The sequence below is a fragment of the Kogia breviceps genome, chromosome 10, assembly GCF_026419965.1.
Source record: "Kogia breviceps isolate mKogBre1 chromosome 10, mKogBre1 haplotype 1, whole genome shotgun sequence".
Taxonomy (NCBI): domain Eukaryota; kingdom Metazoa; phylum Chordata; class Mammalia; order Artiodactyla; family Physeteridae; genus Kogia; species Kogia breviceps.
Genome location: NC_081319.1, coordinates 838068 through 863214, shown reverse-complemented (window position 1 = coordinate 863214; position 25147 = coordinate 838068). Strand labels below are relative to the sequence as shown.

General features: G+C 61.5%; 1 protein-coding gene across 1 annotated transcript in view; it reads right to left on the bottom strand.

Annotated features, from left to right (window-relative positions):
* CHCHD6 (coiled-coil-helix-coiled-coil-helix domain containing 6) overlaps window positions 1-25147 on the bottom strand; it is a 123566-nt gene that overhangs the window by 5314 nt on the left and 93105 nt on the right. The window contains exon 6 of the mRNA XM_059078146.2: window positions 12370-12440. Coding sequence (XP_058934129.1) covers window positions 12370-12440 — 71 coding nt within the window. The remainder of the gene's footprint in view (window positions 1-12369; window positions 12441-25147) is intronic.

Here is a 25147-nt window from a genome sequence, read left to right as displayed (position 1 = left end):
GTCGCAACTGCCCGACGGCAGGGACGGTCATCCTCTGTCCCTGGACCTAACGCGCTCCCCCCGGGGGGCTCTGGAGGCCACCGCTCCTCTTCCCGCCTCCGCCTCCTCCATGCCTCCTCCCCAGAGGCCTTCGGCCCCAGCAGAGACGCTCGCTCCTCTCGGCCCCTGGCTCAGGCCTGCGCAGGCCAAAGCCGCGCGTGTCCTGCCTCCTCTGCACCCCCTGCCGGCTGCAGCTCTCGGTGGTTCCCAGAGAAGCGGCCCCCAGGCCACAGGGACCCTTCCAGAAGGGCCTCCTCCCCCTCTTGTGCTCAGGCCTTTGGGGCCCAGCTCTCCTGAGCTCGCCGTGCCGCTCTCCCCACAGTCCGGGGCCCGCTTCCTCATCCCCTGCTCCCCAAGGGCACAGACATGCCTCCCCGGCACCGCAGCCTCACCACCCCTGCCGCCTACCTAGAGGAGGGGTCCTGCTGCAGGGCCAAGGGCACCCCCATCGGCCACCCCTTCTCCCCCCCAGCACCCGGTGCTCCCTCCCAGCGGCCTTTCTCTCTCGTACCTTCGCTATTCCGCTCTCTGCTGAAGACACACTCATCTCTTCAGAGTCTAAGAAGTTCGCAAACGCAGACCACTTCTGCCACTGACCCCCCAGCGCCAGCCCGCTCTCCCCTCCCGGAAGCTCGGCCGGGGCTGTGCTCCGCCCCCCCAGCCCGGCCTCACAGGCTCTTCCCGCTCAGGGGCCACCGCAGCCCGCCTGTCCCTGGAGGCTGGAGGCCCCGCTCCGACTCCGCTCCACCAGCGCTCTCCCTCCACGCGCCCGCCCCGAGCCCCACGTGGGGCCCCCGCCACTCCCACAGTTCTGCGCCAGACTCACGGCCGGTGTGGTCGCTGCGGGACGAGAGGCCCGGTGGGTGCCCACAGGGACCCGACACCCCCCTCCTCCTGCGCCTCGTACGTTGGGCACGTTGCCCCCGACATCCCCAAAGCCCACCCTCTCCACCGCGAGCACTGACTGTCCTAGAACAAAAGCAGCCCACGCATTTCTACACCTCCAAGGAGGTTAACAAACCCACTTCTGGGGTGATTACAGCTCGCTGGACCCTGTGCTAAGCAGTCCCTCCCGTCCGCGCCCGTCCCTTCTCTCCGGCCCTGCTCTCCCCCTCCTGAACTCGGGAGGTCCCCCGTCCGCGGCCCGTCTGTCCCCACAAGGGCGCAGGGCCCGGGGCGGCTCGGAGCTGCAGGGGAGCCCGTGGTGGGCATGGCCTGGAGGACCACCCTGCCACCCTGCCGCGAGGGCACCAGGACGGAGGGGGACTCAGCTTCGTGAAAGAGCAACTGCACGTGCTCACCCGTCATTCACCCGAGTCACGCAGCAAGGCCGGCAAGGCCACTGGGGAGGGACCTGAGCCCTGCAGCCCCCAGCATCTCCCCTTCGCTCCGGGCTCTGCCTTCCTTCCCCCCGGGGGCGGCGGGGGGAGTCCGCATGGGGGGTGGGGGAGCCCAGTGAAAGGGACAGGGCTGAAACCACACCCCTGCAGGGAGGACACGGCCACGGCCCCAGTCGGTCCGCGGGTGGGAACTGCTCTCAGCTCTCCTGCGCAAAGCGGAGACGCTCGGCTGTGCCGGCCCGGAAGGGGCGTCTGCGGCCAGGTGCGGAGCCAAGGCCCTGGGAACCCGCTGCGCGCGTGAAGGCCAGCGGGTAGGGGCGCCTCCCCCAAAACACGCCCTTCCTGCAGCCTCAGAATGTGACCTTGACCGGAGATGGGGTCCTGGCAGGTACAGTCAGTCAGGATGGGGTCACGGTCGGGCAGAGAGGCCCCTGATCCAACATGGCTGGTGTCCTCCTAAGAGGAGGAGAGACGCTGACCACGGGCACAGAGCAGAGGAGAAGCCACGTGACGCCGGAGGCAGAGGCTGCGGTGACGCGCCTACAGGCCAAGGCTGCCAAGCCCCCTGGCAAAACCAGGAGCCGGACAAACGCCCGGGAGCCCTCCAGCTGCAGAGAGCCGGCCGTGGGCCGCCGCAGCCCCGGGGAACACGCAGCCGGCCACGCGGGAAAGCGCCGAGTGCCGACCGAAGTCGGTGGGAGGCGAACGGCTCACCGGTCACCTTCTGACACACAGAGACAAGCACCTGGCGTGACAGAGGCTCCATGGTAAACGGCTCAGGTGGGAGGTCTCTCGTCCCAGGCTGCATCTCAGGCCAGGCCTGAGGTTCGGGTCATTCTAAGGACCAGCCCCTGCCAGGTCCTAACCCGGCACGGCAGCCCATCCCGCAGGTGGGGACACCAGCGTCAGAGGGGTTAGGTGACTTGCCCAAGGCCACACAGCGAGAGACGTAGCCAGCATAAGAGCCCGCTTATCTGGCTCCACTCCAAGTGGGGAAAATTCCCCCAAAATTCCAAGGAAGAAAGAACCAGGAGTACAGAAAAGAAGCAAAAGACACATGGGATTCAGGCTCCCAGCGGAGCCAGGAGTTTGCCACCCGGAAGGGCCGGCACCGGCCAGTGCGGACCCAGGGGCGGCCGTGGCAGCGCGGGGCCGGGCCCCCCGAGCTCACGCAAGCCCGGCTGCGCGGGGGCCCGAGTGCGACGTCGAGCACGTCCCCGCGTGGGCTCCGCTTCACTGACCGACGCCTCATGGCCTCAGCCTTCTCCCGTCAGCACCGCTGGTGTGGAACGGGGCCGTCACACAGCCTCCTGACACTTCCTCTCGGACACGCGCTGGGGGGAGATGCACGGAGCAGGCTTCCCATCGCGGCGCGGAGGCGAGGTGCGGGGGGCTCCACGGAGCTGCACATCCGTCTCTGTCGGGACCAGCGGAGCCGCGGGACAGGCTCCGTGGCGGCCCGGCCGGGGCCCAGGGGCCGATGAGACCGGCCGCCCGCTGAGGAGCCGCTTCGCCGGCCGCCGCCGACCGCGTGCCACTCAGCCCGGGCGGGTGGGGCCCAGAGACACGCGGTCGCTGGGGGCCACGGGGGATTCCCCCCGCGGGGGCAGCTGTTCTGGGAGCGCAGGCCCGACAGAGCTCTGCTCCCGAGGAAACGGAGCGCAAACTGGCCCCTACGGCTGCTTAGCCGGTGACAGGGTTCCCCCCTGGGACCGTCACTGCCACACACGTGCACACGTGCACGAAACGGGGAGGCCGCTCCTGGCTTTGGTCCTCTGTGAAAAAGCCGCGGGGGAAGCACACGGCCCCCCAGGGGAGCCTCCCGATTCACCAGACGTGTGCGGTGGACGCAGCCCAAGGAGGCGGGGGTCGCAGGGGTCGCGGGGGGCCGAAGAGGGCCACACCAGGACCCCTGGGGCCGCCGAGCCGTCCCTGACGGGCCCTCAGCGGCCGGGGGTCCGGAGGCTCCAGGGGAGGCAGTGGCGGCAGCAGCGCCCGAGGACCCCCAGGACCCCACCTGCCGGCATCCTCTCGTTTCCCTTCCCCGAGGCCTCCCTGTCTCCTGGGCAACGGCACCTGCGGGCTGGCGTACCCCCAGTCTGCCTCCCCCACCTCCTTGCGACACACCTGGGGGGCCCCCCAAGCCCCTGCCGTGCCCCCTCCTCTCCGGGCAGGCCCGGCCACTTGCCTCTGCCCAGGGACGGGCCGGCACCTCCTGCTCTCACGCAAGTTCTCACCGAGGCCCAGACCCCCCCGGGGCCCCGGCCCGCGTCCCGCTGCTGCGGAGCCCTGGCTGGAGGACGAGCGCGGTGCCGCCAACGCTGCCTCCAGCCTCCTGCCCGTCGGCCCACGGTGCACGGAGCGGCCGAGGCCGCGCTGAGGCTTCTCCTGCGGCGGGTGTGACACAGCAGGGGCGACTCCCCTGGCTGCTCCTTGGCTCCCAAGCCCCCGGGACGCGCCCGCCCTTCAAGGCGCCGCGCAGGGCCACCCCCGGGGGGATGCTGGCTGGTGTCCCCGCGGCAGGCTGCCAGCACAGGCACCGTGCGAGCCGAGGTCCCGCGTGCGCTCGCTGCCAGCCTCCGTCCTCCCATCCCCCCTGACTGGAGCCAAGCGTCCCCGATCGACTGTGTCACCTCTGCTCACCCGCGAGGGGCTGGCACGGCTCACGCCTACGAGGGCGCCCGGCGGCTGGGGCCACACCTGCGCAGAGCGGCCCCACTGGACTGGGGGTGCCCCGTGGGCAGGGACCCGCTCACTACCTCTGCGGCCAGGGTCCCCGCCGACGCCGAGCTCAGCAGATGACCCAGCCCAGGGAGACCGTGTCCCCCTGACTGTCCAGACGTCGGCCTGGTCCCGCCTGTTGCCTCTGTGGCCTGTGGCTGGGCCCTGGGCCTGCTCCCCAGCTGCCTCTGGACGGACTCCACTTCCTGCGGGAGCCTCCCCGTGCCCAGCCCCGGGGGTGGGCCCCTCGCAGCAGCCATGAGCTCGGTGTCGACGGACACCGACAGAGCAAAGAGCTTCCCTCTGGGCTGGGCCGGACCACACAGCCCTCCACGCGCAGCGGACTTAGGTGGGCGGAGACCGTAAGCCCCCGGGCAGGACGGCCAGCATCTCCCAGCCCCCAGATCGGTTTGTGGTGAGGCGTGGTGTGCTCTGGTGACAGGGGACACAGGGACAGACTCGGGCAGGAACACCCCTGGTGACGCGAGCAGGCACAGCTGCCCCTCCCCGGGCCTTCCCTGCAGTGACTCTGGGGCTGGGGTGGCCCTCGTCCCCTCTGTGATGGGACCGAAGCCGAAGCCCGGAGCCCCTGGGCACCCCCACCCCTGGTCCTGCCCGGCCCTTGCGTCCGGCCCGCACGGGCCTCCTGCCGTCGCGGGAACTGTCTCCCCGGGGCCTCCTCCCACCCGGCCCCCGCCTGCGCCCACTGACTCAGACCCTTCCCGAAGCGCCGCCCGCCGCCGGCCCAGCAGATCCTAACCCTCCGCCCGCCACGCGGCTTCCCCCTCAGCCTGCAGACACGTGTCCTCAGCTCAAACCTGACACATAACCTCAGCGAAGAAACAGATTAGTGCCGAGCTGGCGCGCTGGGGTCTCCGCAGGTCCACTCCCCGCTCTCCGGTTTCCCCGCACATCAGGAAACAGCAGGGGCCTCTCCCTGGCTGACCCGGGGTGTTCTGTGGGGAGCCCCCGGACACTGGGGCTGGTTGGCTCTGTGGGCCGCACCCCCGTCCACTGTCGCGACACAAGAGGTGCAAAGGGCCTCAGGGCGTCACCCACCCACGCCCCTCCCAGGTCGCCGAGGGCGGGGAGGGGCCGAGGCCTCCACGCAGGAAGCACCGGGACGGCCAGCCCCCTCCTCACCCCCGTCTACGCTCCGAACCAGAGCTGACCCTCAGCGGCATCAGAGTCGCCTGCGGTCCCCCGAGTCCAGTAGGACCCTGACGCCACCTGATCCGGGGAGAGGGAGCCAAAGCCGGGAGGCGGAGGGACGCGGCCCCCAGCCGTGCAAGGCCGGGCTTGCTGTGCCTCCCGTCAGCCTGGAGTCACGGAGCACAGAGCGCGAGGGTGGGCGCCCTCCTGCCCTTCTGCCGGAGGGGCCGCAGGGGGTGGGCGGTGCGGCCCGGGGCGGGGAAGCGGCCAGAGCAGTGGTGAGGGCGGTTTACACCGAGCACAAAAGGTCAGTGAATTGAGCAAGCGAGGGTGCAGCACGCGGAGGACAGGGGAGCCAGGCCCACTGAGGAGGGAACGCCAAACGCGGAGAAGCTGCCAGAACCCTGGTGCCGGAAGCCGGGGAACCCGTGTGAACTTCACGTGCTCAGCCACACGGACGCGTGAGTGTGCGTAAACTCACACCCCGTAGACACGCGTGCCTGTGCGGGAGCACCTGGAAACACTGACACCCCAGCAGGAGCAAGCGTGCCCAGAGCCCAGACCCTGGTTTCTGAGCACCCGTGCGCAGTAAACGGAACAGGGCGGAGACGTGGCTGAGTCCAGGGCTGGGGCCGGCGCACCTGTGCCCGAGAGCGGGGCCCCTCGGAGAGCGCGGCCGCACGTCAAAGCACAGGAGAGCCCGTCTGAGGCCGGAGTCCTGGGCCACGTGAACAACAACCTAAACGAGGGGATGTATTACAACCCAGCGAGGCACCGTGACTCCTTGACTCCTTGCTGACACCAGCAAACAAACGAACAGCTGCGTGGGGGAGAAGGGAGGCTCTGCCTTTAACTCAATTCACAGATGCAGAGGAAACGATGCAAGTACACAACTGCCATGGGCCACCCCGACCCTGGTGGCCGGTTGAGGGGAGAGCAGGCCCTGGAGGCCGAGGCCGAGGGATCAGGCTCTGGACACACCCTGGAGAGCCCCCCACGACGCAGGGATCAAGCACACGGGGACACGGCCTGTGCAGAGCGGCCAGGCAGACCCTCCGTGACCGGGCCACGGTGCACGCCCCTAGTGGAGGGACGGGGCCCACCGGGAAGGGCCGGCCGTGAGGAGACGCGGGGCGGGCCCAGGGGGGCTCACCCTTCGGAAGGAGAGGCCTGTGCCCGTTTAGACTGTCAAGGTCACCAAGGAACCGTCCCAGCTGCAGGCTGATGGCCACGGAGGTGCAGCAGGAACTCCCGGGCCAGAAAGGAAAGGGCCGCGGCGGGCAGCAGGGGGCTTCCCGACCGGGAGGGCTGTGTGTGGCCACGGAGCACGGCCCCGGGAGGTTCACGGTGGTCTAGGCTGCTTAGCGGCAACAGGTCACCCTGTCGGGAAAAGTCAGGATTTTTGTCTAGAGGGAGGCGGTGAGGACACGGACTCTAGTATGACCCACCGGGTACCTGGCTTAAGTCAAGAGCTCTTATTCCTGTGACCTTTCTATGGGTTTGAAGTTATTTCAAAACAAGGCAAAATAAAACACAACACGGATGGCAGTTTGAGAGGACTGAATGTATTCAAAAGGATGTATTTATCCCCAAAAAGAGCCCGCCAGGTTTCCCTTTTCTTTTGCAGCTGGGCGTGGGGTAGGGAAACTGTGACAAAATGATTCGAAATTCATTTGAAAAAGCAAGTTGGAAAAAGATCACCAAGGTAGAAGAACTTGCTCTGATGGATATTTAATATTTTAAACTAGTGTAGCTGCATAACATGTTTTATACGTATCTAAAACGTGCAGGCCCAGCCCCGGAAAAGAGTCCAGAAACAGACCCAGGGACGTTAGCGCAGGGTTGGGTGGACTTTTACATCACTGCTGATGGGACAGAGGGCTCCCCATTTGGCAAAGAACCCAGGTGGATCTGTACTTCACACCCCACACCTACGACACCACGGTGGGGTCATCCGGAGCACGCCTCGGCGGGGAGCGAGGCATAGCGGCACTCATCCTAAAAATATGGGTACGGCGGGAAGGAAGGCCTTTGTGATACAAGCTGAGTCACGCCCCGAAAAATTAACAACAACAGAAACGCACTGGGTCCCTATGCCCCGTCAACTTCCAAAGGGCAAAAATTAAACTCAAGAAATAGTCACAACAGAAATAGAAGATTAATAACACTGTTACACAAAGACCTTTTAAAAAGAATTAATAAGGAAAAAAGGGCGAAGGCCATAAGTAAGTAATTCACAAAAGAAGAAATGCAAAGAGCTAGCAATTTCTGGAAGGGTTTAACCTTACTGATCCTGGAAGAAATGAGGAAGTTTAAAAAAGAGACGTTTTGTTTCTTTGGTTTTGGTTGTGAGGTTGGCAAAGGTGTTTTTTAGAAATATTGTTAAAATCCCGTGCTTGGGGAAACGGACACCGTCCAGCATCGTTGTTTGGAGTGAATATTGGTACAGGACCTCCATTGTTCTGGAGAGCCAGGAAGTAAAACGTAAACGCATAAATACACACATATAAATACACTGTGTGTGTGTGTGTGTGTGTGTGTGTGCGCGCGCGCGCGTGTTCTCTGACCCAACAATTCCCTCTACGAGGATTTAAATAAGTGCACGGCGACACATAAACCTATCTGTTGCAGTTATCATTATATTGGTAAAAAAAGATCAGAAAACTCCCCAGGATTCATCAACAAGTGATCGATTACATACACTCTGACCCTCTAGAATAACAACGTGGTGTTAAAAGTGAACATGTAAATGCACACTTACCGACACGGACACAGGCCCACAGAATGCGGACGAGAGAGGTGACGTTTTTAATACTTTTCTGCATCGTTTGATTTTTTACAATATTCATGTATCATTTTTCTAATCAGAAGACAAAACTGTTTTCCATTTTGAAAAACTGCAAAGATACATAATCATCTGGATATTTTCATCACTGAGGACTTCAAGATGCTACAGCAAATAGCAAATCAAGCAATGTGCAGACGCCACATCCACACGTCATGGATCGGGACGGACTCTACAAGCGCGCTGCAGGTTACTATGTGTATCTGCACACACACACATAATCAGAGAGGATGGAGACAGGGGGCTGTGGAATGCGAAGCAAATGGGTACGTGCGCAAAGAAGGAGCTAAATCTTTGTTGAATGAGGAGCAGATAAAGAGACGCTTCTCTCTGAAAAGTCTGAAATAGAAATCGGCCCGCTCCCAGCGTCAAAGGAATGCCTGCCTATTCTGGTGGACCTGCCGCGAGACCAACCGTACGGCTCCGGCACCCCACCTGTCCGTCCCATCGCGGCTCAAGAATGGGAAGGACGTGACCCCGGCCTTCCCCATGGTCACAGATCACAGGTGTCACAGGCACCCTCTCTCCGTTCCCCTGGCGCACGCACCCGCCCCGCCGTGCACACGCAAGCGCACACACTGAGACACAGGCTGGTGCAACAGGTCGAAGAGAGGGTGAATCGTCAGAGACACTCGGCTGTAACAGTCGACCACACAAGGACAGGACGGCGGCCTGAGCTCAACACGCTTCATCCGCTACCTCTAGAGCCGTCACCCTGAAACACGTCCACTCCACAGTCATTCCAGAGAGGAAGAAAGATAAGACAGGCAGAGTTTTATCTGAAAACGGAATGACTGAAAATCTTCTGAAACTAATGAAAGGACCTCGAACCCCAAGGCATGAACCCCAAGCAGGAAAAAAGAAACAAAATTTAAACCTGGGCACACCAGAGTCAAAATGCTAAAGAACCAAAGACAAAGTCTGAAAATCAGACAGAGAAAAAAGGAATTGGTACGAAGGAGGAACAATAACATCCACACCGCCTTCTCCAGGGAAAAATAGGTATCGTGGCGTAGAAAGGGTCCCTGAAAAAGCCAACGGCGAGGACTGCTGCTATCTGCTTCCAATTGAGGGTAAAGTGAGGATGTTTCCAGGCAATTCAAAACAGAGAGACTCTGTAATCAGCAAACTACGCTAAAAGAAACACTAAAGAAGTATTTCAGTGAGAAGCAAGTGATCCCAGGAAGAACCCGTAAATCCACGCAGGGTAACGATGCAGAGAGTCTGAGCACGGCTGAGCGGTGTCACGGCGGAGCCGCTACCGCACACGCACACAGAAGGTCCGCCGGAGCCGGCCACTCGCTGGGCCGTGAAGGCTCTCAGGGCGTCCCGAGGACTTACAGCACGTCCTCTAATCACAGAATGAAAACGGAAATCAACGCTCTAGAAGGGAGCTAGAAAACGACCAGTGTCTGGAAAGTAGGCAATGTATTTTGAAACAACCTGAGTCAAAGAAATCAGAGTGAAAAAATCAGAAAATCTCTGAACAGAATTATATATACCAAGACTCGCAGGGTGTAGCTAAAGCTGCAAAGCAATTGCTGCCTCGAATGCATATATTAGGAGAGAGAGCAGGCTGGAACTGGCTACGAAGTGCTGGGCTCTGGCGTCTGCCCGGTCCCTCACCCACTCCTCCAGCAGCCACACGTCAATGCCTCCAACATGCTGATCGCTTCCTGCCCGGGGCCTCCGCACCTGCTGACCTTCTTTGGAGAAGCCCTCCCTCCCTCCTTGCTTGCTCTGGCCCGCGTCTCGGGTCCTGAGGAGTCAGTGTACGTGTAGGACACCCCCACCCCGTGCCCGCCCGGGTCTGGGGTCTGGGTCGGGGCCTCAGACTGGGCTGCTTCACTCACTGCCTTTCACGGCTCATCACTGTCATCAGCCATTGTTTGGGCAAATGGTTTTTGCGCAGTTAGTTTTTAAATGTTGTTTGTCAACATTTAAAATGCTAAATGCTGTAAGCGCCCGGCTGGCAGGAACGGAAGCTGTCTTCTTTGTGGTCCTGTCACCAGTGCCAAGCAAGGTGCCTGGCGGATGCAGGCGCTCTGTGCTCCGTGTCCGTGTGTGAAAACCGCACAGGCATCTGGCTAGCCACCCAAGTGACCACTCCATGGGCTCAGAGTTGCTAAAAGATGCCCACTGTCTAGAAGAAAATGCTCCGACAGCTGCATTTACTTCTGTGGTATTTGCGATACAATCAACAAACATTTGCAAATGCAAGAACTCTCCTACCAAGGACTTGGTCCCCACCCCAGGTTTTCAGTAAAACAATCTGTAACTCTGCCTCCTGTTGGCTCTGTTTGGGAAATTACAACAGTTTGTTGTGGTTTTTTTGTTTTACGGTACGCGGGCCTCTCACTGTTGTGGCCTCTCCCGTTGCGGAGCACAGGCTCCGGACGCGCAGGCGCAGCGGCCACGGCTCACGGGCCCAGCCGCTCCGCGGCACGTGGGATCCTCCCGGACCGGGGCACGAACCCGCGTCCCCCGCATCGGCAGGCGGACTCTCAACCGCTGCGCCACCAGGGAAGCCCCTACAACGTTTTTTTTAGTGAACTCAATTTACATATTAAGTCTGCTCCACACTATGCCATGCTAGATGTGACGAAGGGACGACTAAATAAACGACCGCCATCGCTACCCACTGCCACGCAGGCACAGCAGCAGCCGCTGACGGCCCAGGTCCACTGTTCACGGGGGTCCCACCTGCAGACAGGGAACCCAGCAGGAGGCAGGGCCGAGGTCTGAGTCCAGGTCTGCTGGGCTCTCGCCTCCGTCCCGCCGCCCGCCTTACGTCCACAGGGGCCTCCACGGGACAGCAAAGCCGCCAAGACCGACAGTGAGGCGCAGAGGCCCCGAAGCTGTCCAAGCCGAGCTTGGCCCCGCCGCACGAGCAGGAGTGACTGGGCGGGCGAGGGAGCCATCCGGCCTCTCTGGCCCCAGTTCCCGGTCTGCGAGATGGAACCGCCGGCAGCAGACGAGGGGACCGACCCTTCAGTCACGCGCTCTACAGGCAGCGCCGTCCAGGAGGCCGTGGACAGACAGAGTCCCCCCTGCGCCACACACGCCACCCCCCTTTGCCTTCAGAGGGCACGGGAATGAGAAAGGAGGTGACAGTCAAATCCACCCGAGTCCCCCCTCACGATGGGGCCACGTGGTGGGTGACAAAACGCGGCAGCGCTGATGGCAGAGCCCTGGCAGCTCTCCAGCTCCTTCCCCTGCAGGTGGGTCGAGATCCAGGTAGAGAGGGCGGGGGCTGCCCCACTCGAGAGACTGGCGAGGGCCTGCCCACTTCTGGGGGTCACATTCCTGGGTGGCTGCCACCCAACCTCTCCCTGTCACCCGCCGCCTGTGATTCCGGTGAGCCGGAAGCTCATCTGGGAGGGGTGAGGACCCCACGGGGGCAGCGAGGACGCTGCGTCCTCGGGGTCCCAGGTCTCCGTCGCCCCCCAGGGAGTGGGAGGGTCCTGCTCCCCGGCTCCGTCACTGCCCCAGGGCTGAACTGCAGGAGAAGATTCTCCTCCCCACACCCTCCCTTCAGTCAACTCGACCAGGACCCACAGCACCTCCCCAGCTTCGGGGATCCCTGCGGCGCCAGGTCTGCACGGCATGTGCCCCCTCCGGGCACCCCCACGGCTTCCAGCAGCGCCCGCTCACCCCTGGTCCCCCAAACCTCCATACGCCGTCACCTCGAGGTGGCAGATCCAGCTGGTCCCCCCTGCACCGGGCCTGGGAGGGGGAGGGGCAGGCACGGGGGCCCCAGCTGATCGATGAAAGTCGACGGGTCCCCAGGGAAACATGCACACAAGGGACCGGCTCTCCCTTCCCCGTGGGGCCCCTGCAGACCTTCCTGGACCTGCACCCGAAGCAACAGCCGCGTCTGCGGCAGACAGGCTGCCGCACCCCTGTTCCTGGCGCTCGGCTCCCAGGCCCCCAGCGCGGGAGGACGACAGGCGGACAGAACGCTGGTGCTCGGCCCTGTGCCACCCGACCCTGTCCTTCCAGAGGCAAGACAGCCCCCTGGCCGAGCGTCACGCAGAGGCTCGAGGCTCGAGGCTCGGGGCCAGGCCACTCCGGAACCCGCCCAGGGGCGGGGGGGCCAGCAGCACCCCTTCTTGACTCCCTCAGGGGCCTGGGCACAGTGCCCGGCCCAGCTCACAGGACACGCAGGACCTGGTCCTGGAGCGGCTGGCTCTGCCCTGACCCCAGGCGCGGGGCCTCGGGGCAGGGAGATTTTACAAACGCAGGCGGAGTTCAGGAGGAGGAAGCTCTTACTTGATCGCACCCTCCATCTTCGAGGCTGCCTTGTGGAACTGCTGTGAAGACAGTCTGTACGTCTCGACATTCTGCAAAGAGAAAACGGACCCGACCGGTTACCAGATGGAAGCTTCGCTCCGGCCGCAACCCCACCCGCAGCTGTGCTGAGTCCAGCTGTGCTGTGCTGAGTCAGCTGCGCCGACTTCCTGACCAGGATCACAGGGAGGGCCCAGCTCCTCGTGGAACGGCCGCGGCCGCCAGGACACATGGAGACCCTGGCTCAGGGGTCACACCCCAGCCATCAGCGAGGCCCGGCCCGGCCTGCCCCACCGCGTAAATAAAGTTTTATGGGCACGCGGCCGTGCCCAATTGGTGACTGCACGGCTGTGGCCGCTGCTGGGCTGCGACAGTGTCCACAGAGACAGCGAGGCCCACACAGCCTAAGACAGTCACTATCTTAAAGAAAACGTTTGCCGCGCCTTTGTCTGGTCCAACCCCATCTTATACGTGGACTCTGCTGCCCAGAGATGTGAGGCAACTTGCCCGAAGCCACACAGCAGGCAGCGGTGCCGGGACCCCCGCACTCACGGGCACTGCCGGGCCGTCCCAGAGGCGCATGCTGCCCTCCTTCCGAGGTCACCCCGTGTGTGCATAGGGCCGGCAGGGTGGGAATGGCAGCAGGACAGAGCTGGGCTGGAGCCTGGGGCCACCGCGGCGTCCTCCCGGTCAGTCACTCCGCTTCTTTGTGCCCCGAGGCGAGCGGCTTCGGGCCACCCGGGCCCAGCACCCCGCACGCCACGTCTCCAGAGGAGACCAAAGTAAACACAGCTGCCCCCCAACGCCAGCTCCTGGCCGAGCCCCATTAGGCTCACGGGTGAACCCAATATCTCCAAGGACGCAGGCTCGAGACCGAAACCACCCAGAGGAAGCCCAACAAGGGCCTGGCGTCGGACGCCACAGCAAGACACCCTGTGGAGCGGCTGGGCCCGCGCAAGCCTGGGGCAGCCCCTTCCCACCACAGCTGGGCAAACGCAGGCTTCTGGCTTCAGGGCTCCTGCGGGTGCCGCTTAGCCAGGCCCCGCAAGCAGCCAGCGAGGCAGGTGAAGGGACCCGCGGAAACGGAGACCCCACAGCCCGTTGGCCTCCAAGCCCGGCTCTCCCAACTCCACCTCCAGTGAGTACACGGCGAGCCTGGCCCAAAAGGAACGAACCAGTCGGGCCAGAAGAGGTGACAGGTGCCCAGATCAGAGCCGTGCGGGGCAACCGCCATACCCCGCGGGGCCCCTCATCCACCTGCAGGGAAGGTAGCCAAGGCGGGCGCGGAGAGCACATCCCCGAAGCACCTGCAGGGCATCGAAGGCGGGGTCTGTACCCGGGGTGGGGGGCGGAACTAGGCCGGCAGCCCTATCCCGGTACCACGGCCTCTGGGAAGGGCCGGCCGGGAGGGACGCGGAAGGGGGTTCCGAGGCGCAGCTGAGCCCGCGAAGGGCAGGGGTTCTGCTCTGGGCTGTGCTGGGGCGAGCCCGCTGCCGGGCCGCCACCCCCAGCCGCAGACTGAGGCCGCCCCGCCGCCCCCTGGCGCGTTCCCCACCTCTGAAGCAGGGACACAGCCGAGGCCCCTCTGACGGCCAATGAGAGCTGCGCACGCCCAGCGCACAACAGGCAGGAAATAAGCGGGGTCTCTCCCCACCCAGCCCGGCTGCCCCCCTCCACAGGGATGCCCTGACGCCCAGCCGAGAGGCTGCAGCTGCACCTCAGCCAGTGGACGGTCAACCTACACTGACCCTGAGGAGGGAGTCAGGACACAGGTGGGTCGGGTCAGGCCCCGTCCACTGGGCAGAGGCCCCCCGGCGACGTCCACGTGGTAACGCTCTCTGCGCACGGTGCCTGCTCCGTGGGCCACTTCCTCCCTCGGGCCCCGTCCCCCGGCCGTCAGGCGGGCGGCCCTCCCCGCGGGGCGCCGAGAGGGGCGGGCTCACGGGACGACCGTACCACCCACACGCCGCCACTGCCTCTTCTGAAGCCACAAGCCCCCCGCCACACTGCCCGGCCCCTCCCACAGACAGCCTCGCGGCTCAGGCCTGCCCTCCTGGGAGAGCAGCCGGGCAGCGTCCCTTCCCAGGGGAGCACCCGCGGGCCCAGATGGGCCCACGGACGCTGGGACCCTGCACCTCCACGCAGCGCCCGGCCGGGGAGACCCGCGTCAGGGGCTGCGCTGACTGCGACCTCAGCCTGGACCTGCGGTCGGTGAGGCTACAGTCGGCAGGAAGTGCCCGCGCGCCCCCCTGGCCCCCAGAGCCCCCCGCACGCGCCCTGAGGGAGCAGCTCCGTGTCCACCCAGCTCCCTGGGGCCGCTGGAAGCCGTGCACTCTGACGCCTCAGCCAGCGAGGGTAGGGCCCTCGCAGACTCCACCAAGGGGCTTCTGGAAGGACCGGGGGCCCCCCACCAAGACCCTGCTGAGCGCTGAGGGTCCCACGGCAGCCTGGCCACAGGCAGTGGGGCCGAGCAAGGTTCCGCTCTTCAGGGTGTGCTGAGTGGTGGGCGGCCGCGCAGACGACACAGAGACCCCCGCAGCCCCGCTGCCCCCTGCTCCCCCCGACCGGTGGTCTCTCCTCCCCTAGATTCAGACCCCACGACTTCAGGGCCCCTCCTCCCCCTCCAGCTGCTGCGAGCGAGTCTGAAACCACAAGACCCGATCTCGATTAATTAAGCCTGCCATTAAAAATTAAATAACGTGAGCGAGAAGGTGTGAGCCTTATCTCAACAGGCTTCAAGAGTCACAGTGTTTCTTCAATTACTTCCCAAGCAGTTTTCATATTTCATACCGTCTGATTTCTCCAAGGGCCTGGATTCTGGAGATCAAAAGAGAGGGCAGGGGGAGGGGGGTGGCTGGGGACCGAGGGGGGCTGTCCGTCCCCACTGCAGCCAGGACGGGGGGCCCCTGCGGCAGAGCTCGGTCTGCCGGCCTGGAGGGGAGCCCCAGGAACGGTGAGAGGCCGCCGGGCCGTGAGGGTGGGGGCAGGCCGCGGGGGGGCGTCTGGCTCCCTGGCTCCTGTGTGAAATGAGGACGGTCCCAGAGTGCCCTCCATACAGTGTCGTGGGAATTGCTACAAATGCCGCTGAGATGGCACATATAAAACGCTTAGAGCTGGTGGGGTCTGGAAGAGAGGAACCAAAAAATGTCTTCAAAACCTAACACCCAAATGCACGTCAGCCAAGGGAAAGAGAGGAGCATCTCCTGGAGGAGGCGAGCTCCACCAAGGGAGGGGTTTTCAGCCGCTTTGCCTGACCTATCCCCAGAGCTGCCCCACCAGGAGGGGCTGAAAAAGGGGCCAGGGGCAGATCCGCTAGGGCAGATCAAAAGCGTGATCGGACGCGGCCTCCGTCTGGTCAACGGAAGTGTCTGAGCTGCCGCTCCACGGACGCAGCCCCGCCGGGAGCTCGCAGACCGGGCAAGGACAAAGGGCAGGCCGAGGGCCAGGCCCAGAGAGGCCGCGGGGGCCACGTGAGGATCACGGGCTTGGCCCCCCTCCCCCACGTGAGAGCATTTCAGCAGACACTTCGGGAGAGTGTAAGAGAGACAGTCACTGGGTCTGCTCTGCGGCCGTGGGTACTGAACCATCAACCGGGGACACAGGGCCCACGGGGTGCAAGTGGACCCCCATGCCAGGCGCTGTGGCTGGGACCAGCCAACAGACTGGCCCCTCACACCCAGAGCTATGCTTCCGGCAGGAATGTCTGTCCCTCTGCCAGGTGCAGACAGGTGGTCAGAGGCAGACGATCCCGCCCAGGGGCCAGAACCTCGAGGGAAAGAGGCAGGCCCCAGAGCCGACCTATCAGCTTCCCACATGTGCGTGCCTCCAGCAAGGCATCCAACATACCAAGGGCCATGCAGACCGGACTCAAGAGCTGACACACGGTTATGCCTAGAGGAACCTGGAGGCCCAGAGCTGGGAGAGTTCCAGCAAAATCAGTGCAGCTGTCGGGGCTGGGGCCGGGGCCGGGGCCGGGGCTCAAGGAAGCACCAGAATCTGCAGGGAGCAGGTGAGGACGGGAGACCCCAGACCCTGTGGTGCTTCAACATGTCCAGCCAGTCATCAGGGATACGGAAGACTCACCAGCCCAACCGCCAAAGGCTCTCCGAGCCCACAGGAACGCAGGGGCATTTGCAGAATCTCTGACTTGGAAATAATAAGAAACAGAAAGAAGACAAGACTAAAGTGGTCTGTAAAAAGTCCAAGTAGTCAACATAAAACTTTTTAAACTGTTGCGCGTGCAGTCAGTGAAACAGCAGGTGAAGGGACAGAGGTTCCGTTTCGTTGAGGGCTGACAGCTGGCTATTTGTGAAGCCGGTCCAGCGTCTCTGCCCCTCCCCCCACTGGCGCCCCCCCTCCCCCCCGTCCCCAGTCGCCAGACCCCACCTCGACCCGCCCCTCCCTCCTCTCTGCTCCTTCCCCCGACCCCCTTGCGCTGCCCTTTCGGGCACTATTATCGCTAAAAATGACCAAGTGAAGCTGGCCGGTTATGCCCTCCCCTGCAGATAGTGGAGAAGACACCCCTTTCCCGACTTGCTCCGGCACTCACCCAGGATGGGTGAGGGCCGATCTCGCCCCCAGGGCCTGCCCTCACGAGTGTCCACCTGAGACCCTTTCAGCCCCGGGGTCCCTCCCCTCCGCGGTCTCCTCACCCCCAGGCACGCCATCCAAACTCGTCCACGGCCACCTTCCTCAGGGCCACACCCGGGGCTCCCACCCTCCAGGAAAGCCTTGCCTAGGGTCCCGACTGCAACCTGACAGTCCTACCTAGGATCCTCCAGCATCCCCAGGACAGCCCCGCCTGAGACCCCCCTCTGATCCTGAGGATGGCCCCACCCGTGATCCCCCCTCCACCCCACGCCCCCGGAAGGCCCCGCGTGGCCCACCTGCCCTCTAACCCCGCTGGCCACACCTTTACCCTCCACTCCCCCCACACCCTCCTGTCCTCACTTCCGCCCCCTCCCTGGGCCCTGCTTCCAGCCCCTCCCATCACACTCTGCGACCCTCAGCTCTCACCCAGGCACCTATGCACCCAGTCACGCTCCAGGCCTGGCTGATCCAACCCACCTGCCGTGTCCGCCCCTAGGCCCAGGAGACCCCACAACAAACTCAGCCTCCAACCTCAGGTGAACCTTCCCCACAGCCTGTAATTCTTGAAATTCCAGGACAGCTGCCCCCACCAGGCCTGTTTCCCAGCCTGAGTTCCTGCCGTGGGCAGATGGCCGCTTCTCGGCCTCCGAGGCTGCAGCCAGGCACGAACAGGAGTGTCTCCCCAGGGCCGGGGTGCCTCTGCCTTCGCCCACCCACGCAGGGCCCAGGGTCCCTCGGGCAGCGATGGGCCATCTTTGGGGCTCCGAGGAGGCAGTAACCAGCAGGCCGGGGCCCCTCTGGCTCTTCCCCTCATGTGTAAGTGCCCACTGCTTACAGCAGTAAACGAGAGAGGTGCAGCCCTGGCCTTCACAGAGCTAGCAGCCAGGTTCCAGAAAAACAACAGTTCTACCCAGGAACCGGTGCCAAAGAGACACGGTGGGGTAGGGCTAAGACACAGCCAGGAAGGCTGCTCTGCGGGACAGCGTGGGTGGAGGCCTGAAGGACATGAAGAGGGAAACGAGATTCGGGGGAGGCTCCGGCTGGGACCACCGCGGCGCGCTCTTGGAAAAGCAGGAGGAGCGTGGAGAAGCTGGAAGTCGGTCGGCTGATGGCTGGACCGGGGCCTGGCCACCTCACACAGGGCCTGCAGGAAGCCGGGCGCTGGTCAGGGGACAATGCGGTCTGATTTCCATTCTGGACGGACCACTGACTGCACCCTCAGAGTCGGGGCGGTCAGCACCGGGGTCAGTTCCTGGTTGGGGGGCGGCGCTGGGGGAGGCGGGTGGCTGCGAGAGTGCAGAGGAAGGGGCCGGAACACGGCCGCCGGGCGGGCAGCGCCGCCCTCACAAGGCGGCCAGCCAGGCCTTGTGCGCCGGTTTGCTGGTTTTTACACTTCCAGAAACATGTCTGGCTACATGAATATCTAAAGAGTGTGAAAACAAAACGCAGAGCACAATAGAAAATAAAAAGGATTTTCAAAAATGAAGAGGCATGAATTTTAACTGCACTTTTGTGACTTACTGGTGACCCGACCCCGAGCAAAGGGTCCCAGAGCCCAGGTCTCAGGACCGCCCCCCGCGGGCAGTGACTCAGGCCACAGGGGTGTTGACCAGGCGCCCTGGGAGGCAGGCTCCGCGCGCACAGGTCCTCAGCACTGAGACTCAGCCCTGGGACCAGAGGGCGCTCCCGGCGGAAGCTACAGGCGGGACGCCCTGCCTCCCAGAACCTTGTCCCCCACCCCCTCCCCCGGAAAGCTGAAAGCCTCCCGCCCCCTGGCCAGTCGTGGCCCAGCCCGTCCGGGGCAGGTCGGGGACCCGCAGCAGCAGCGCCCCCGGCTCTTCCGGCCTCAGCGGCGCCGCCGAGCACGAGCTCCAGGGGGACCTCAGTGCCTGGGACGCCTGGGGGGCGCAGGTGCACAGAGGCAGGGCCCCCACGGGCACCACAGCTGTGTCCTAAAATCCCGGCGTCCTCGGCGGCACCCCGCCCTCCGGGGCTCTCGCTGTCCTCACCCGTCCCCGAGGCCTTGCACCCGCGGGCAGCTCGCCGCGGCCCTCGACCCTGGAGCCACGGGGCCGCCTGAGCCCAGCCCGTAGGCTGCTGGGTGGTCTGGGGTGGGGCCCCAGCGTGGGTGTTTAAGGAAGATCCCGGGGGGGTTCCCTGGGCACCCAAGGTGGGAAGCGCCGCCCTAGGTCCCGCAAACCCTGAGGTGAAGCCTGCTTTGTCCCTGACTGGTCTGTGCCTCCGCCCGGGGCTCCTGCTCCACAAAGAACTCCATCCTCTGAGCAATCTGACTTTTATTTCAAAATTAGAAACTACAGTGGGACGCGAAAACGTGGTCCTTTGTATTAAGCTTCCTAACTGCTTGATACTCGGTGGTTCGAGAAGTTTTCAAAGAAAATCAAAGGAGGAAAGAGGGGTGACAAAAAGGAAGAGGAAAAGGGGAAGTCTGGCGACCTCCGCGGCCCCGTCTCACAGGCCCCCGGGGCTTCCAAAGTAGTTGGAAACGCGTCCAACCCCGCTGTCAGTTCCGCGGAAACGCCAGGCCTCCTCCTGCTGCTCCTAAACACGGGTGACTTTCCTTCATGGTCGTCACCTCCTCGGATTCCAACTGCTAATTTTACAACAGTTTCAAAATGTTGGTAGACGGGAGGCTTTGCGAGGATAATATAGCTCAGTGTATATGAGGTATAAATTACCTAAGTTAAAAATAATTCTCCTCTTTGTTGCAAACATGACTAAGTAACTCAATTCAGGCACCGTAAAGGTTCTTGGTTAAGTGTTTGCTGAAGGCTCTAAGGGACTCTGGGAAAAGACTTCTCTTCTTTTTGACTTCGCCTACGGGAGAGGGAATTCGCCTCTGATGCGCACCTACTGCGTGCAGGTCCCCAAGCGCCGTCACACAGTTCACGCTGCTTGCTCTGCAGACAGAGTCAGAGGCTGGGAGCCGGACCCACCCGGCGTGTCTGCCCAGAGCCTCCTCCACAGAAGGATGAGCCCGGGCGCTTGACACAAAGAGGCGAGCGGATGCAAATGAGGGTTTGGGTCCTTCGGCAGAGCGCGAATACCTTGATGAGCTGAGACGTGAACGGACACACACCCCGACCGCCGAACGGACACACACCCCGACCGCCGGTACGTGTTTGCTCTCCGGGCTGCGCCAACGCAAACAGGAAACGTCACAGCACCGAGGAAATCCGCACAGGTTCTCATGGAAGCCTCAAGTCTGGGGGCCGCAAAAGGGTATTTTTTAAAAGGTCCTATCCTCATACCCGCAAATAGAGCCCAACAGCTTATGGGCTGTAGAGACAGCTCATGAGCTCGAGCTCCTAAACGAAACAGGCTTGGAGTCGGGTGGCGCTGGGCTGTGCTCAGAGGAGGGAGAAGACCAAGAATAAACGACTAAACACACGAGAAAGAAGTAAGGTGCATTTTAAAATACCGTCCTCCGGCCTGAGCAGCACGTGGCAGCCGCCCTCGGGGGTCAGGGGGCCATCTGCATGAGGAGGGACAGAGGCCAGCACGGTTACTGGGAACATGTGCTGCTGCGTCGGGGGCAGGGACACCCCCTTCACAACCACCGGGGGAGACGATTCCTGACGTGTCACCCTCGGGGGCAGCAGTCAGTGCTGAAGGAACGGGAGCTGCAGTGACCACTGTTATTACCAGCCAGTGATCTGTTGAGGAAATCAACCTCCCGGCTTCCGGAACCACGGACCGGGAGCAAGGGGCGGGGCGGTCAGTGTCCGCGGCAGCGGAACCCCAAGGCGGCGGCGGCTGATGCGGGGCTCCAGGACCTGGGCCCCCGGGCGCGCTGTGCTCCCGGCACGAGCTCCAGGCGCAGAGGGTAGAACGGCCCCAGGCCAGCGGCTGGCAGACGGCAGGGGCAGCCCTCGTCCCCCCACCGACCCCAGGCCTCGGCCTGGGGTGGCCAAGCCCGGTCACGTCCCTTCCCGCCACCCGCAGGCGCCGTGCGGGGAGCAGGGGGGCACGGAGCCCAGGGCAGGCCCCACTGCCCGCCTCTGCGACTCAGCACTGACGCCCGGGCCGTGCCCAGGGCCCTTCGGTCCGGCCGGACGCCCTCCGCTTCCCCCAGGGCCGCCCTTCTGGAAGATGCCACACGGCCCCACTCCTCCCCGCCCGCTGATCCCGCTCAGGCCGCTCTGCTCAAAGGGTGAAGTTTTGCACCTGAAGGAACTCGACCCTCCTGCAAAGAGCAGCCCTGCAGCCGCCTTTTCTTGCCCCGCCTCCTTTAACCCCCTTCTGTTTCCTCCCATCCTCCTGGAAACCCTATTTCTGCTGCTCAGGGGGAGGGGGCGGCGCAGGCTTACTCCAGCCCTGCGTTCAAACCTCGCACCTTGGAGAAGGGTGTGACGGTCACCGGGGGCGCATCGCCTGGACTCACCGCTCGCGGGGCTCTGCCCGTCCGCCGCGCACGCGCTCTTTCTGGCTGAAGCCGCTTGAGTGATCGACATTTTCGTCATCATGACCCTTGACCCCAAACACTTCAGCTGCATCTCCCAAGAGCAAATTAATTCTGATATTCTGAGTGAACACTAAACAACTACCACAGTCAGGACCCTGCACATCCATAGGATAGTTTTCTAATATATAACCTGTATCTGACTGTCTCCAACTGCCCCAGGAAGCCCCCCGAATCCGGGACGCGGTCGAGGGTCACAGGTCATGCCGGGCTGACATCGCCCTGCCCGCTCTTCAGTCTAACCTGCTCCCACCCTCTCCCGGCCTTTCAGGACGCTGATCGGTTTCAAGAAGCCAGGACTGTTGTTTCAGAGAACGTCCCTCAGTTCCAACACTTGTTGTGTCAGGATTAGATTCAGGCTGAAATTCCTGGCGGGGAAACGGCAGAGGTGAGGCAGCCGTCCCTCGGTGTGTCCCACTGTTGAGATGAGGAGTTAGGGGGTGGCCGCCAGGCTGCTCTACTTTCCCGGGGGGGCTGCAGCCATGCCCCCCGTCGACACGTCAGTGCATGAGGTCACGGGACACTCTTGCCCGGACCGCGGTGGAGCTTTGCGGCTGCTTCAAAGTGGCATCGCGTGGCTTTGGAGGTGCGATCGTGAACTCTTGACACACCGGTGCCTCGCTCTCTGGGGGGAAGCCCGCAACAGCCCGCCCGGAAGGGACACGTCAACGATTCGGCCAACGGTCCAGCGAAGCCCCAGCACGGCCACATCGGCTGCCAGGGGTGTGGCGGGGGGGGGCGGTTCCAGATGGTTCCAGCCCCCAGCCCCCATATGGCCCCGGCAAGGCCTCTGACTTCAGCAGACAGAGCCGAGCTGCTTCTGTGTCCTGTCTGAGCCGCCGGCTCTCAGAGCCCGTGTGACCCCAACCCACGGCTGCTGGATGGCCCTGAGCTTGGAGGTGATTTGCTGTGCAGGAACGCAGACCTGCGACCGCACCCCTTCCCTCGACAACAACACAGGGCCTGAAGGGTGACGCTGTAAGGGCACCATTACCCTACTGCCCAGGTCATGGGTTTCGCCTGAGTCGATTATGATCACAACAGTGCGAAATGGGTGACTGTCTATCATTCTCTCCACATTTATCAGTTGGGGTTCCTTCATAAAGACGGTTTTCCTCTCCTTTCCTCCTTTTGTTTCCGTATGTTTCTATGTCAGTTTGGACTTAGATTCTCGTTTTAAGATCCAACGTGTTATAATCCATTTCTGTCATCGCTATTGTGTGGCGCAGACGAGGTGTCCAAACTCGGCCCGTGGGGCCTCTTTCAGGCCGCCTCCTGGGTCGCGTATAGACTCACAGGCCCTCGCCGTGTTCTGAACACTCCTCACTTTTTCACAAGACAAGATGCGAGCCACCCCAATAGGTACGCAGCGATGTCTAACTGCAGGTCTAATTTGCATATCCAATAGCTAATGACGGGGACTGTCTTCTCATGTGCTTATTTGCCATCTGTGTATCCCCTGGGTGGACTTTTCTAATTGGCTTGTCGGTTTTCTGGGGTTTTATTTATTTATTTTTTGCTGGTGCATTCTGGGAGTATTTCCTGTATTCTAGACGCTACTCCTTTGCTGGGTGCGTGGTTTGCAGATATTTTTTTCCCCCCGTCTGTAGCTCCTCTTTTCATCTTCCTCACGGGGCCTTCCACAGAACCAAAGTTTTTAATTTTGATGAGGGCCGTTGTAACATTTTTTTCCTTTTATGGATCTTGCTTTTGGTGCTTTTAATCTCAGTACCAGATGTTGTTAGTACACAGCAATCTGTCATGCAGTGGAGTTTCGTGTGTGGGTCTCGTGTCTGGTGACCTTGCTGAAAGCCTTTATCAGTCCTAAGGGTTTTCCTTTCCCTCTTTCTTGGATTCCTTAGGTCGTCTCTGCAGATGATCGTATCACGTGCAAACAGGGGCAGTTTTATTTCCTCCTTTCTAATCCACAGCCTTTCGTTTCTCTTTCTTCTCTTACTGCAGAGGCTAGTGTCTCGCTGGGGGCGCAACCCTGACCCTGCTCTCAGTGAAAGTGGTGACGCCCACCTTGCTGCCATGGCGGGGGGGGGCGTTCACAATCTTATCCGTATCTCTGGTGCCAGCTGGCGGTTTGGGTACACGCTCTTTAATAAGTTACGGTAGTTCCCTTCTATTCCCGGTTTTCCCAGAGTTTTTATCATGAATGGGAGTAGATTTTTGTCAAACACTTCTCTGTATCGATTAGCATGATCATGTGTTTCTTTCCCTTAGCGTGTTGAGATAACAGATTTCACTGATTGAATTTCAGACACTGACCCAGCCTTGCACACCCAGAATAAACCCCGCTTTGCATAACGCGGCGCGCACACACGCACATAGCGTGTAATGCTTTCCACACGCTGCTGAACTGGGTTTGCAAACACCTGGCTGAGGATTTCTGTGTCTAACTTCATGAGAGACGTTGCAGTTTTCTCTTGTCTTTGGTTTGGTAACACTGCTTGTCTGACGAAGTATTGAATAATACTGGCCTCATAACGTGAGTTGGGAAGTTTCCCCTGAGCTTCTATTTTCTAGAAGAGATTGCATAAAATTGGGTTTTTTTTTTTTTTTTTTTTTGCGGTACACGGGCCTCTCACTGCTGTGGCCTCTCCCGTTGCGGAGCACAGGCTCCGGACGTGCAGGCCCAGCGGCCACGGCTCACGGGCTCAGCTGCTCCGCGGCACGTGGGATCCTCCCGGACCGGGGCACGAACCCGCGTCCCCTGCATCGGCAGGCGGACTCTCAACCACTGCGCCACCAGGGAAGCCCAAAATTGGTTTTAATTCTTCTTCAACTGTTTGGTAGAAGTCTCCAGAGATACCACTTGGGCCTCGAGATGTCTTCTCCTGGAGTCTTACAGTCCTGAAGTCCATTCCTTCGGTGGTTACAGGACTATATTCTGTTTATCGCTTTCACCTTGGCTGAGATCTAGCAGTTTGCGGTTTTCGAAGAACTGGTCCATCTCTTCTATGTTGTGGAATTTATGAGCATAAAGTGGTGTGACTTCACTCCCTCCCAGTGGCCATGGAATCTGTGGGGATACAACCTGCTTCACTGCTGATGGCGGTGACCTGTGTCTTCTCTATACCTTTGTCAGTCTTGCTGGAGGTTTATCAATTTTATCAAATTGTTCCCAGAGCCAGCATTTTGTTTCATTAATTCTCTTCAGTGTTTTCCTATAATGATTATACTTTCTGTTCTTCTCTTTTATTACTTCCCTCCTTCTGCCTGCTTTGGGTTTATTTTGCTGTTCTTTTTCTGATTTCTTGAGCTTTTAATTTGAAACTGTTCCTCTTTTCTAATTTAGGGATTCACTGGTATAAATTTCTCATTCAACCCTGCTTAAGCTATAGCCCATATATTTTGATATGTGGTTTCTATTCCTTCAAACTTGTTAAGGTTAGTTTTAGGGCCCAGGATATAGACTATATTGGTCCCACAGGTGCTTAAAAAATAAATGCATTTTGCTATTGTTGGAGTATCCTGTATATGTCAGTTAGATCCCGCTGGTTGGTTGTGTCATTTAGACCCTTTATATCCTTGACAACCTTCTGTCCAGCACTTCTATCAGTGGCTGAGAAAAGGGGATATTGAGGTCCCCAAACTATTATTTTAGGTTTGTGTGTTTCTTTCTGCCCAATCACTTTCTGCTTCACGTTTTAAGACTCTCTTCTTCAGTGCACACCCATTTAG